This window comes from Stylophora pistillata, chromosome 11 (genome assembly GCF_964205215.1).
Source record: "Stylophora pistillata chromosome 11, jaStyPist1.2, whole genome shotgun sequence".
NCBI lineage: Eukaryota > Metazoa > Cnidaria > Anthozoa > Scleractinia > Pocilloporidae > Stylophora > Stylophora pistillata.
In genome coordinates, this window is record NC_142529.1 from 23,505,854 (window position 1) to 23,519,894 (window position 14,041).

A 14,041-nucleotide genomic window follows, 5' to 3' on the forward strand; every position below is an offset into this window, starting at 1 on the left:
GTTCCGATATCACTTGCAAGCTGCCTGTAAGATTAAGAACAACCTCACAAGAATAACGCTCTCTTTTAGGATTATGGAAGAAAGAAAATTCTTGTACGCAGGGATTAAAAAAGGGAAGACTTGCGGTTTAAAATTTGTCACGAATGCCTTTTGAAACAAATTATTTTGGGTCTAAAAACACCATGTCTTTCATAAGTCAAGCTATTTTGTTCTCGCTGTAGTGTTTATTCGTCTCGTCTCAACCGCATATATTTTCCATGATCATCAACGTATTTTTTTCGATGAGTATCAGGGATTTATTTTAATTCCTCAATTAACATGAATTGCGATTGGAGCACAAATGTGGAACACTCAAGTAGTCGGCAAGTGTGACGCTTACGACTTTATAACGTGATCTGCCATCACACAATGGAAAAACAATAATACAGAAACTCATTTCTTGCTTATCTATCAATATAAAGAAAGAGTAAATTGCCACTGAGGTTATTTTTGCGACTGTCTTCAAATATATCATAGATAATAACCAATCGAAGGAAAAAATAATTTGCAGTCTGGCAGATTATTGATGAAATGAAACATTGTCGGGTTGAAACAATATTGTCTTGCGAAAAACATGATAAAGTACAATAACCTTAACAAACATGAATTTAAATACTGAGAGAGCTTTTTATTTTTCAATAAAATTAAACACGAACAAACAAAAGACATTTCTATCTTTTAACTAAAAAAAAATCACTAAATTTGTGTAACCAAATAGAATTTGACTGCAAACGTGATAAACCATGGCTAGTTGTAACCTTTTGATATCATAAGTCCTGTATTGGTTTAGTTTCTGGCATATGAAATAAATTATCAATTACATTATATTTTCAGCATCCACCTAACATATCTTTCTTGGAAATAGAGTTTTCAATTTATGTGTCTGAGTACTTTTAAAAAGTGGTTTTCCCAAATAAAAGTTCTCAGGAGTAAATCAGAACGAGAGGTCTACGAAAATGAACCAAATTCCTTTACTTTAAACTTGATGCGAATTAAAACGAGAACTTAATTCTTTGGAGATCTTTTTGATGTTGCAATTTACTTAAGCATCAATATAAAAAAGGCAGAAGACTTGAATTATCAGCGAGTCGCTTTCAACGCAATTATTCACGTTTCACTAAAAATTGTTTCATCTTTACTGAATTTTGATTTGTAAAGAACTTGAAATTCAAACAAGAAACTTTAAAAAAAGATAACACTGATTCATAAATTTACATTTTATACTTAAAACTATGCATCTCTGATAAGTTAAATAAAATTTAAAGCTCATTCGCTCATTCACTGGCGATATCTGTTTTAGTATATGGTGACAGTGACCAGCTCATTGAAATTGAGAACATTTGTTTTGCTAACACGGGTTGCACAGCAACAATATTCGGTTCACACTTGGTATACATAGCACAATCTCTTTGAAATAGGAAGTATGAACTGTCTTCCTGATACTTAAGTATAAGTGTTTCTAGCAGTAAAATAAAATAAACTACACCTCAAAGAAATTATTTAGAGATAATTGGGGATATAGAATAATATTATTCACAAACTATATGGTTTATCTGATGATATTACATGACAGACGAACATTTTGAGAGGATTCATCACTATTTTTACTTTTAGGGTGAATAGTGCATTCTTTAGCCTATTTTTGATTAAAGATTTTCAAGGGTCTGCATTCCATGATCAGATACAGGGTGATATAGAGATCTGAACGAAAAATGAATTCTAATATCACCCAGAATCGGGTGCATAAAAGCAGTAATTTTGGGGGCTTTCTTTATTGGAGAAGTCAAGTTCTAACGGGGAAGTCAAAATGAAGACAACTGTTAGTTTGGCTTTATTTGGCTTTGTGCTCGCTGTCGGCTTTTCAGTCGCAGCAACTGAAAATGCGTTGACCGAAATGGCAGACGCATTTGAAGCAGAAAAAGCTAGAGGGTGAGTTGGATGGAGAAAATAACTATGAATCAAATCATGAAAGAGCAGCAAAATAGACTTTATAAAGGCGATACATCTACGGAGTTTCTCCTGTTTCACCAGGAAAAAGAAAGGAATACATGATAATCAGGAAATTTTAGCAATGACGATTCATTGAGCTAATGTCGGGAACTAAACATTAGACCCATCTTTATTTCTCATTTTTCACTACTATGTCCTTCGAATGCAACGTAACTTAATCATCTGGCATATTTGCAAGACTCACTTTTTAAGAAACTTGCTCTTTAAAAACCATGGAATCAAAAGTTAATTTTAGAAATGAATTATTTGCTTTGCTTCATTGTGTTTGACGATTTTGAAAGGTTTCAATGGAAATAGTGAGAACATTGAAACTCGATCCTCGGCCTCATTTGAACAATTAATTATTGTGTCGCAGTGGCAATGGGTTTGTTTTGCATTTTAAATGTTTTTAGCGACGAATACATGATAGAGAATGATGGAGAGTTTGATGCGGAAGACCTTGAGGACGACAATGAGGCAATTCTTAAAAGGTACGTCGGGGACAAAGTTAGACTTGCTTCTCGTATAACGATCCTAAACCGTACGCCCCGTCTCCTGCATCTTCTCTGCGCAAGGGAAGTTAAAGAGCCTCACGCAGTTTTCGCTAAGAGTAGGGAACATATCTCCCATTGTTGTGGTCTGACCTTGTTCGTGTTTATTCAGGTCTCCATTTTAAAATAACAAATAAATGAACAAATAAAGAACCAGCTCGTTTACGATTAGCTTTTGGAATTTTTTTGGCTTGGAGTAACTGAGATTTATAAAAGTTTCAGTTGTAAAAAAAATCAGGAAATAGAAAGTCAGAAAAAAGCAGTGGAAATGGTTTCATGATTTTTGTCCTTTATGTTTCAGGGGATACGACATGAGAGCGAACGATGGAGAGTTCAATGAGGAAGATCTGGAGGACGCGGATATGGCAATCCTTACAAGGTACGTTGAGTAAGATTCAAATTATTCTGATTACTTAAGCAAGAGTTATAGTTTTGAAAACTTCCGCAGTCAAATGCACAGAGTGGGAAAATTTTAAATTTGTGAAATTTAATTAGCCAAGCAACACTCATGCTCTCAAGATAACTGAAAAGAGTTCACTGTCTTTGCTGTGACATCTGCATATGGTTAGACGTTCCAGTCTTCTAAAATAAGGTGATGAGGTGTTTCCTACATCTTCTCTGTACTGATTAGCAATGCGATAGTAAAGGACCCACACACTTCTCGCGAAGAATGGGGATCGTAGCTCCCGGTGTTGTGGTCTGACTATGTTATAGATTAAACAGGTTCCCATTTAGAGCAGCCTTATAAACAACCAATTCGTTGACGGTTATCTTTTGCAATTTTTCCTGCACTCAGTAAAAACGACGTGGCAACCGAAAATAAGGATTTTGACGAAGGAGGATTCGACAATGACGATGATGGAGGCGAAATGAGTGACGAAGATGAAGTAGTAGCAATAGAAAAGTCAGCTGATCCCTCTCCCTATATACGCCAGTATAAAAAGTACAAACCGTACAAACCGTACAAGCCAAAAAAACCGTACAAACCGTACAAACCATACAAACCGAAAAAACCGTACATACCGTACAAACCGTACAAACCGTACAAACCATACAAACCGTACAAACCCTACAAACCCTACAAACCCTACAAACCCTACAAACTGCGCAGACGCTATCGTAGACGTAAATCTCGCGATTAATGAAGACCAATTTAGTGATGGAATGAACAAACGCCTGCTGAAGGTGAGTGGAAAAAAAAAACAAATGGGATAGTACGTGTAGCTACTAACTGTTACGCAAGTTCTCGCTCAGAGGTTCTTGGAGTTGTATAGAGAAGGGCGTGATAAATATACATAGAACTGGTTTTATAGTGTAAAGGATAAAGAGTGACCTTCATCAGTAGCCATGTTTGATTTTTCTCTTCTCTGCAGGTCTTGATTAATACGCAACTTAAAAATGCATGGATACTTTAGGACAACTCAGGACAAGACAGCTTGTTCTATTTTTAAAATAAAATGGGAAGTAATGCCGAAATATTGAAAGAAAGAGTTGTAATTTGCTTTAAGTTCGCGTCATAAAAATAAAGGAAGTTCATTAATACCTGGCTCTATTTTATTTATTTATTTATTTTTTTTGTTTTCCTTGAGATTTTTTTTCCAGTTTGATTTGCTTAGTAACTTGTTGTTGAGGCACATTTTTAGTTATATCAGCTAAGTTGAAATTGTAAATTGGCCACCGTAGTGAGTTAAAAAGTTGGGGTTAGCCCTTCGTCAGAGCGAATGGAGGAATTGTGGGTTGTGTGTGCGTTTATACTGCAGAAAGTCGAGCTACGACTATTGGCGGGAACATGGTGACGACTAAAAACATAAATAAATTAGTAGAATGAAAAGCGTTCGTTGATACCTACGGGATTAAAAGTGCCGATTTGAAAGATAAACTTTTGTTCAAGAGTTTTGCGGCTTTCCGAGCTACCTAAATGTAAGGAAAGACCGCAGATTACCATCTGCTACTTTGAATGATTAGGTAGAGTAAAGTGTCTAGCGACTAGTTTTGATGAAACATAGTCATTCCTCTCTACATTGTGAATTCGTGATTAGTAATCTTAATGGATCGTTTGGGTCCCGATTTTTTCTCAGCGTTGTGAATGAAAGGAAAAGCTTTTCATCGTACGCGAGCGCATTCAAAAGTGCCGGGTTGCTCATTAGTTCTTTATTTATTTATATTTATTTATTTATAATAACTTCATTTGCCTAAATAATAAGATAATAATAATAATAATAATAATAATAATAATAATAATAATAATAATAATAATACAGACAGACAACAATAGAAATAACATCGAGATGCAAAAAGGCAAAAAGGGTCAAGCCAGTGAGGAACTAAATTCTCATTGACGGCAGCCCCCAGAATAAAAGCAATATGCAATAAAAATAAAACTAAAATGTAAAGGTAAAAATTATTGAAAAAACAAGTTAATTGATAAATGGATATTGGTGCAATATTATTGATATTATTTAAAAATGTGTTCTTTCAGTTTTTTTTTAAACTTACTAGCAGAGCTAGAGCTAACTATGTCACTTGGCAAGTCATTCCAGATTTTTATATATTTATACCAAAAAGAGTTCTTGAGGATATTTGTTCGAGCATAGGGCGTCCAGATTGTGACATTGTTGGTAGATCTCGTCCGACTATTGGAGAAAGTTAAGTAATTACATAAGTCTACTCTTGAAAAACCATTAATGAATTTGAATAATTGCACTAAACTAAGAAATTCACGACGCGAGTTGAGTGTTGGCCAGCCAAGATACTTCAAACGTTCACTATAGTCGATAGAACTACCAAGGATCCACCTGGAAGCATTCCGTTGCACTCTTTCAAGCTTATCAGAAAGATATTGTTGATGTGGATTCCACACAGGACAGGCATACTCAACAATTGGCCGAACCATAGACTTGTATCCAATTGATATTGCTTCAGAGCTTTTCCCAAATGTGCGCTTTAGTAGGCCAAGTATCTTATTTGCTTTAGCAGCAACAGAGAGAACATGCGGTTTCCAAGATAAGTCAGATGATATAATGACTCCAAGAAGTTTGTGTGTTTTAACCTGTTCCAGTGGGATTGAATTGATGTTGTACGAGCAAGGTGTTACAGATCTAGATCTCGTGATTTTCATACATTTGGATTTAGTTGCTTTAAGTTTCAAAAGCCACTTTTTACACCAGTCTACGATCTGAGACAAGCTTTCACACACAGGTTGATGAACAGATGATGGATGATCTGAGTTAAACAATAGAGTATCATCGGCAAACATTTCACTTGAACACGATAAGTTCTCAGGTATATCGTTGACATACAACAAGAACAACATTGGCCCAAAAATACTTCCCTGAGGGACACCAGAGTAAACCATGGACCAGTCTGAGCTTTCACCTTCCAGAACAACACGTTGGAAACGATCTTGCAGGAGATCACCTAGCCACTCGAGAATCTGACCATTGATACCATATCGGCCAAGCTTAGAGATAAGATGTTTGTGTGGGACTGAGTCAAACGCTTTCTCAAAGTCCAAGAAGATGACATCTGATGTTTTGTTTTTATCTAAGGCTGATGCCCAGGAGTGAAATAGGCGAATAAGTTGGGATGTGCAGGAGAAACCAGCTCGAAAGCCATATTGATAAGGGCTTAACAAGTCATGATCTTCTAGATGAGCCATAATATGTCTTGTGACTAGCTTCTCTAGGGTCTTAACTACAAGCGATGTTAGAGAAATTGGACGATAGTTAGAAACATATTCTTTACCACCATTTTTGTAAACTGGGGTGATGTTGGCAGACTTCCAGTCACGAGGTAGTTTTCCTCTATTCAGAGACATATTGAATAACTTTGACAGTGGATCAGAAATTACAGAGGCTGCCTCCCGGAGCAAACGTGCAGACAAACCATCCGGGCCAGTGGCTTTATTCACATCAAGGGTAAGCAAAAGCTCTCCCACATTAGCACAAGAGCACATGAGATCTGGTATAACGAAGCCTGAACCATGTGAATGGGCATCCTCATCGACATCGGTAGCTGGGTCAGGGCGGGTAAACACCGACGCGAAAAATTTGCAAAATAACTCTGCTTTGTCCTTGCCAGTAGAAGCCGTGACACCACGATCCGACCATTTCATAGTGACAGGTATTGATTTGTTTTTCGTTTTGGATTTTATAAAAGACCAGAAGCGTTTAGGGTTTTTGGAATCAATTAATGAGTGAACATTTTGGTAATAACTCTTATTAAGTTCCGATTTAACTTTATTCCTTAACGATTTATATTTATTCCAATCAGTTCAGTTTGGAACGAACGTTTACCAAAAACCTGCCTATGTTTCTGTCACGTTTGAATGAAATAAGTGGACGATGTGAAAAGATAGTGAAAGTCTCTGGATCATTATGAAGTAATCGAATGTTTTTTTTTTTTTTTTTTAAGAATAATTGATTTAACTGAGTGGTTGTGAGGGTCAAACGTGAGAGTGAATGAAATGCGGTCGGAATTTTCCTTCTGTGACATTAGTAGTGCTGACTGTCGATCAATAAGTTAGGCACAGTGGTAACGCGCTTTAACGACAGAAACAGGGTAAACACGTTTTTCGAAAAACTGGCATATTGACTCTGATTTTTTGAAAAAATCAAAGTCATCTCTACATAAACGACGAAGACTTAGAAACTGACAAAAGGGAATGGAATTCTTTCCATGAGATGGATGCGAACATAAAGACAGCAAGTAACTATGTGAGTCTGAAGATTTGTAATACACAGTAGTGCATAAAGCGTTGCCTTCAGTTGAAACCGATGACTGCGGTTATAAATTGAGTTAGCTACTCTCTGGTAGAGGGCGTAGCACCGATACAGTCGTCAATTGTAGCGACCGTAGAGTTCAGGTTTTGAGCCGTTGTATTGGCTGAATAGTTTGTGGTCGACAAAACCTACAAAAAGATTGGCATAGCTGGGTCCCATTTTGGTACCCACGGCTATGCCATTAGTTTTTTTGAAAAGTTGTCCCCTAATTAAAAAAGAATTGAGTGTAAGCTCTAGTTTGGCTGGGTGAAGTAGTGTTTCAGGTCTAGGTTCCCAAACGGTGCGTTGATCAAAAATATAGTTTGAGGGCCATTAGGAATGACAGTATAAAGAGATATAATGTCCATAGTGAAAAGAAGTTTTTCTTGGCCAAGGAAATTAAAGTGGCGAAAAATTTGAAGAGCGTGTTGGCTGTCTTTGATATATGATGGTAAAGTTGTGAAGATGGGAGCCATAATTTTGTCTAATAGCTCGAAATAAGCTCGGTAGGATAGCTGTAGGCCGAGACAACGAACTGACCGGGGTTGTCAACTTTGTGAATTTTTTTAGGTAAAAACTGGTATGATACAATTTCTAGGAGTGGCAATGATGAGATTTTTTCAGTGGCGGGCAATTCTTGTTTAGCTATGAGTTCATTAATCGTATTTTTGACCGTGTTTTGATTAATGCAAGAGATATCTTTGTCGACCTCTTAGTAAAAAGAGGTGTCAGAGAGTTGTCGCAAAACTTCTTTTTGCTGTCGCTAAAACTACCGCGCCGCCCTTGTCGGCCGCTTTAATGACAATGTCTTTGCCTTTTCTTCAAGGCTTTTCAGTGCCTGCTACTCTTCAATAGAAAGATTGCAAAATTTGGTGCTACGTTTGAATTTAAGTTTGTCGGTATCATTTCCACATTTTTTGAAAGAAATTCAGGAAATTCAATCTGACTTAAGACCTATCTCTCTGACATGCACCCTCACCAAAGCCACGGTAGGTTTTGCGCGCAGTAGACCAGCGCTCTATCCAACAGTCCAGCGCTCTATCCATTGAGCTAACCGGGAGGTGGTCACCTGATTGACCATTCAACTCTTCTCAGAGAGTTGGCATCTTTCGGTATAAACACTGTCTTAATTAACTGGATTAGTGCCTTCCTGACTGGGAGATCACAGGCTGTAAGGATTGGTAACTCGCTGTCTGATTGGAAGTCACCTAGGGGAGTTATCCCACAAGGGACGAAACTGGGTATGTATTTTGTTTGCTGTAAAGACCAACAATCTTTTGCTTGAATGGCATTTGAGGATCAAATTTGTCGATAAAACCATGGCATTAGAACTTCTGCCAAGAAACGGTATAAGCTTACTAAGTGTAGCTGTCAATGATATTCACAAGTTCTCTATCTAACATAACATGAAATTAAACCCGACAAAATGCAAAGAAATGTCAATCAACTTCATGTAAAATGATAATTTTGCTACAAGACCAATTGTCCTTGGTAACAAAACCGTCGAATGTGTAACAACTTATAAGTTACTCGGTATTATAATTAGTAGTGACTTAAAGTGGAACGAGCATATGGATTATAATATATCAAAAAGCTTCTAAACGCCTTTATTCCCTGAGGGTTCTTAGGTGACAACAATAAGACCTATACTGGAATATGACGTTCAAGTCTGGCAAGACATTCCTGAAATTTTTTCAAATAAACTGGAGTCAATTAAAAAAGGGCACTTCATAGTATCTACCCGTTCCGTAGCTACTTAGATGCCCTTAATACTATCAACTTTAACAGCTTGAAAGAAAGAAGAACTCAGCTTTGCTGTAAATATATTCAGGAGATGACGCAAAAGGACCACCCTATTAACTTCCTCAAGCCGAGAACAGCATGTAGTGGTCATAGTTACAACTTGCGGGCCAGCGACAACAATAGAAAGATTGTTTACGCTGATAGAAGTTGCTGCCGGACCCAGCGTTCAGGTTTCTTTATTTCATTCACTAGTAAGTATGTGAAAAAGTAAATAATTACTTATGACATTTTTATTGCCTCTAGAGTAGTAGTAGTGTTAATTATTTGTTGATTATTAATTTATAGCCCTTTAACTCACTTAATTCTGCAAAGCGGCAAATAAACGAATCAGAAGTGTTTTGAAAGTAACTTTGTTGGAGGTATGAGAATCATCCTCTTTGTCATGAAAAAAAGGCTTTAGTTTTAACTGAACGCTGCGAAATAATTTTTCTACGCCCTGTTTAACTGAGAATTCGTCCGTTGTTTTAGAAATAGGAACAAAATTTAAGGCCTTACCGAGGACGAGTTTTTCTGAATTGGAAATAGAAAGATTTTCTGAAATGGTAGTTACACTTGCGAACTGGCCGTCTAGGGTGTACATTTACACTTTGAATCTGAAGCGTTTCGAAAGTGTCTTTGTTCGAAATGTTAGAATCATCCTCTTTTTCAAAATGGACATCCATTTTTAGGTTTTTGCTTGTTTTGTTATATTTCGCATGATTAGCGGCGCGCTAAGTGAGTTGTTGTTTTCTTACCACTAACAGAGGCCGGTAGAATGTAACCGGAAATATTGAAAAAGAATGCGTAGAACGATTGACAAACAGTGATGTAATTAACTATATAATTGCTAGTGAAATCGCGTGTTAAGATTAACGCTAAAATTTGTCTAACAGACCCATGCAACAGGAATTAGTGGGATCAACCAACTAGGAAATTAATGAACAACTAAGCCCTATCCGACCACAACGGACATACGTATCTGGGTGTGGGTATCTGTAGCCAATAAAAGTGGCACTTGTCATGAAGAAAGGCTTTTAATTGGACGCGGCGAAGAAATTTTTCTACTTCTTGTTTAACTGACACTTCGTTACAAAGGAGCTACGCCGCCAGGCAATCGCAAATTATCTTTTTCCTTTTCCCCCTTTTAGCAAAGATCTAGCATTCCGTTCAACCATTCTCACTTTCGCTAAAACTAGGTTTTGTAGCCAGATCAATTTTATTGGCCGTTGCCTTCATTCTGAAGTTATTCCTGAAGGTTTTCGCTCCAATTTTCATGCATCTTCTTTTACTAATCAATGTCGTCACCTAATCCAGTTCGCTCAAGATTCTCTCAGTTTATGCAACATTATGAGACCCACCATCAGTGATATGTGTTAAAAATGTAATCACCTCAACGAACAAACTCTACCGATTGTGGCTCTGAACTTAACAAAATCTGTCCAGCCGTTTTAGTACAATCCGTCCGTGCCAAAATTCAGGAAACTAAGTCCAAACTTTCTAACCATTTGAACAAAATTAAGGTCCGAAAACTTGACCAACTTATCGGTCCCCAAATTACTAGCCACTCATCACCAGAAAGCCACAAAACTGTACCATTCCAGAAAATCTTTATCTTCCCTATTTGGAAAAATCCGTCCTCAGCAGGGGCTTAAATTTTGTTCCCATTTCTAAAACAACGGACGAATTCTCAGTTAAACAAGACGTAGAAAAGATCCTTCACGACGTTTAATTAAGCCTTTTTTTCATGGCAAAGAGGAAGACTATAACACCTCGAACAAAGACACGTTTGAAAACATCAGATTCCTCTAGTAAAAAAGTTCTCAGGAGTTAATCTGAACGACAACTCTACGACAATAAACCAAACTCGTTTACTTCAGATTTGATGTAAATTAAAGCGAGAACTTAATTCCGCGCAGATCTTTTAATTTTGTACTTTACTTAAACACCAGTGTCAAAAGGAAAGAAGAAATTATCAGCAAATCTCTGTTCACGTAATTAGTCACCTTTTAATTTTGATTTGTAAAGAACATGAAATTCAAGCAAGTAACTTTTTAACACTCAATCATAAATTTACATTTCAATACTTCTAACTTTGTAGTCTGATAAGTTAAATAAGTTTAAAGCTCATTCGGTCATTCACTAGCGATATCCGATATCTGTGTTATGTATATGGTGAAGGTAAGCAGCTCACTAGAATTGAGAAAATTTGTTTTGCAAACACGGGTTGCACAGCAACAATATTCAGTTCACACTTGGTATACATGGTGTAATCACTTTGAAGTAGCAGGAAGTATGAAATGTCTTCCTGATATTTAAGTATAAGTGTTTCTAGCAGTAAAATAAAATAAACTAAAACCTCAAAGAAATTCTTGGCGATAATTAAGAACTTAAATGAGTAAATATTCTCAAAACATATGGTTTATCTGATGATATTATGACAGACGAACATTTTGGAGGGTCCATTAATATATTTACCTTTAGGGTGAATAGTGCATTATTTACTCTATTTTTAATACAAGATTTTTAAGGGTCTTTATTCCATGACCAGATACGGGGTGATATGTGGATCTGAATGAAATATGAATTTTAATATAATCCTGAATCAGGACTTTCTTCATTGGAGAGGTCAAGTTCCAACTGGGAAGTCAAAATGAAGACATCTGTTAGTTTGGCTTTATTTGGCTTTGTGCTCGCTGTCGGCTTTTCAGTTGCAGTAGCTGAAAATCCTTTGACCAAAATGGCAGACGAATTTGAAGCAGAAAAACGTCGAGAGTATGTTACATAAAGAAAATAACTATAAATTAAATCATTAAAAGAGCAATAAAATAGATTTCATAAAGGCGCTACATCTACGGAGTTTCTCCTGTTTCTCCAGGAAAAAGAAAAGAATACTGTATGATCAGGAAATTCTACCAATGACAATTCATTGAGCTAGCGTCGAGAACTAAAAATTAGACTTATCTTTACTTTCCGTTTTTCACCACTATGTCCTTCGAACGCAACGTAACTTAATCATCTAGCATACTTGAAAGACTTACTTTTCAAAAAACCTGCTCTTTAAAAATAATGGAATTAAAAGTTAAGCTTATAAATGAATTACTTGCTTTGCTTCATTCTGTTTGACGGTCCTGAAAGTTATCAATGGAAATAGTGAGAACGGTGAAACTCGACCCTGGGCCTCATTTGAACAATTAATTATTCTGTCGCAGTGGCAATGGGTTTGTTTTTGCATTTTCAATGTTTTTAGTGAAGAATGCTTGATAGAGAATGACGAATAGCTCGATGCAGAAGACCTAGAGGACTATGAAAAGGCAATTCCCAGAAGGTAGGTCGACTGAAATGGTTAGACTTGCTTCTCGTATAACATCTGCAAAGAGCTAGACGTTGTAGCCTTCTCGGATAAGGTTATAAGACGTTTCCTGCATCTTCTCTGTACTGATTAGTAGGGAGATGTTAAAGAACCTTACACACTTCTCGCCGAGATTGGGAATCGTAGTTCCCGGTGTTGTGGTCTGACCATGATATATACTATACACGTCCCCATTTAGAGCAGCTTTATAAACAAATAATTCGTCGACGGCTATCTTTTGCAATTTTTTTCCTGCACTCAGTGAAAACGACGTGGCAACCGAAAATAAGGAGTTTGACGAAGGAGCATTCGACAATGACGATGCTGGAGACGAAATTAGTGACACAGATGACGTAACAGCAATAGAAAAATTAGCTGATCCCTTTTGATATAGACGTTGGTATAGTCATAAAGAATGTACAGACCGCGCAGACGCTTTCGACCTCATCATCATCGCAGATTTCGCGGTTAACGAAGACCAGTTCAGTGATGGAATGAACAAACGCCTGGTGAAGTTGAGTGGAAAAAAAGAAAAGGAATGGTACGTGTAGCTCCTAGTTATTATACAATTTCTCCTTCTTAGGTTCTTGCTCCTTCTTAAGTTCTTAGAGATGTATAGAGAAGGGTATGGAAAATATATATACAGCTGATTTTAGCCGGAGTGTAAAGGATAAAGAGTCACCTTTATCAGTAGCCATGATTTTTCTCTTCCCTGCAGGTCTTGATGAATGTCCAACTTAAAAATGCATGGAGAACTTAAGACAACTCATGACAAGACAGCTTGTTCTATTTTTTAAATAAAATGGGAAGTAATGCAGAAATACTGAAAGAAAACGTTGTAATTTGCTTTTAACTTCGCGTCATAAAAATAAAGAAAGTTCACTAATACCTGGCTGTATTGTTTTTGTTATATCAACTAAGTTAAAATTATAAATCGGCCATAGTAAAAAGTTAAAAGGCTGACGTTTCGAGCGTTAACCATTGGTCAATGCGAACGGAGGAGTTGTGGATTGTGTGTGCGTTTATATGCAGAAAGTGGAGTTACCATTCCAGAAAATCTTTTACTTTCCGATTCAGAAAAATCCGTCCTCAGTAAGGGCTTAAATTTTGTTCCCATTCCTAAAACAACCGACGAATTATTAGTTAAACAAGACGTAGAAAAATCTCTTCGCCGCGTTCAATTAAAAGCCTTTTTCATGACAAAGAGGATAATTCTAACATCTCGAATAAAGATACTGTCGAAACACATCAGATTCGAAAGTCTAAGTGGAATTCGCCATGGAGCCAGTTCACATCATTAGATTTTTTATCAGAAAACGTGGCCACGATATTGACAAACTTAAATTCAATGTAACACAAAGTTTTCCAATCTATCTTCTGAAGAGTGGTCGGCACTAAAAGCCTAGAAAAAAACATAGACATTGTTCTCAAAGCGGCCGACAAAGGCCGGTAGGGTAGGGTAGTTGTTTGGGCAGTAGGGTAGTTATTTGGTGGACCGACCTTTCTTGAAAAGAAGCTTTGCAGCAACTCTCTGATTCCTCTTTTTATCAAAAGATTGACAAAGGTCTCAT

General features: G+C 36.9%; 1 protein-coding gene across 3 annotated transcripts; it reads left to right on the forward strand.

Annotated features, from left to right (window-relative positions):
• Window positions 1-1,703: 1,703 nt before the first annotated feature.
• LOC148720696 (uncharacterized) lies at window positions 1,704-13,328 on the forward strand. Of its 3 annotated transcripts, XM_088737340.1 has the most exons (5): window positions 1,764-1,968; window positions 2,442-2,519; window positions 2,881-2,958; window positions 3,376-3,764; window positions 3,953-4,119. In XM_088737340.1, exons 1-4 carry the CDS (start codon window positions 1,847-1,849, stop codon window positions 3,719-3,721), a joined length of 624 nt encoding a protein of 207 aa, XP_088593466.1. In that variant the 5' UTR covers window positions 1,764-1,846; the 3' UTR covers window positions 3,722-3,764; window positions 3,953-4,119. The 3 variants fall into 3 exon arrangements, with proteins under 3 accessions (XP_088593467.1, XP_088593468.1, XP_088593466.1); XM_088737341.1 differs by lacking the exons at window positions 3,376-3,764; window positions 3,953-4,119 and adding an exon at window positions 12,733-13,328 and having other exon boundaries at window positions 1,704-1,968; XM_088737342.1 differs by lacking the exon at window positions 3,376-3,764 and having other exon boundaries at window positions 1,719-1,968.
• The last annotated feature ends 713 nt before the right edge of the window (window positions 13,329-14,041 follow it).

What these genes read in the sequence shown, in the direction of transcription:
- LOC148720696 (XM_088737340.1), top strand. Translation starts at nt 1,847, where the DNA reads ATGAAGACAACTGTTAGTTTGGCTTTATTTGGCTTTGTGCTCGCTGTC. An exon ending in GAAGCAGAAAAAGCTAGAGG is followed by an intron (nt 1,969 to 2,441) that starts GTGAGTTGGATG and finishes AAATGTTTTTAG; the next exon opens with CGACGAATACATGATAGAGA. An exon ending in GATATGGCAATCCTTACAAG is followed by an intron (nt 2,959 to 3,375) that starts GTACGTTGAGTA and finishes TCCTGCACTCAG; the next exon opens with TAAAAACGACGTGGCAACCG.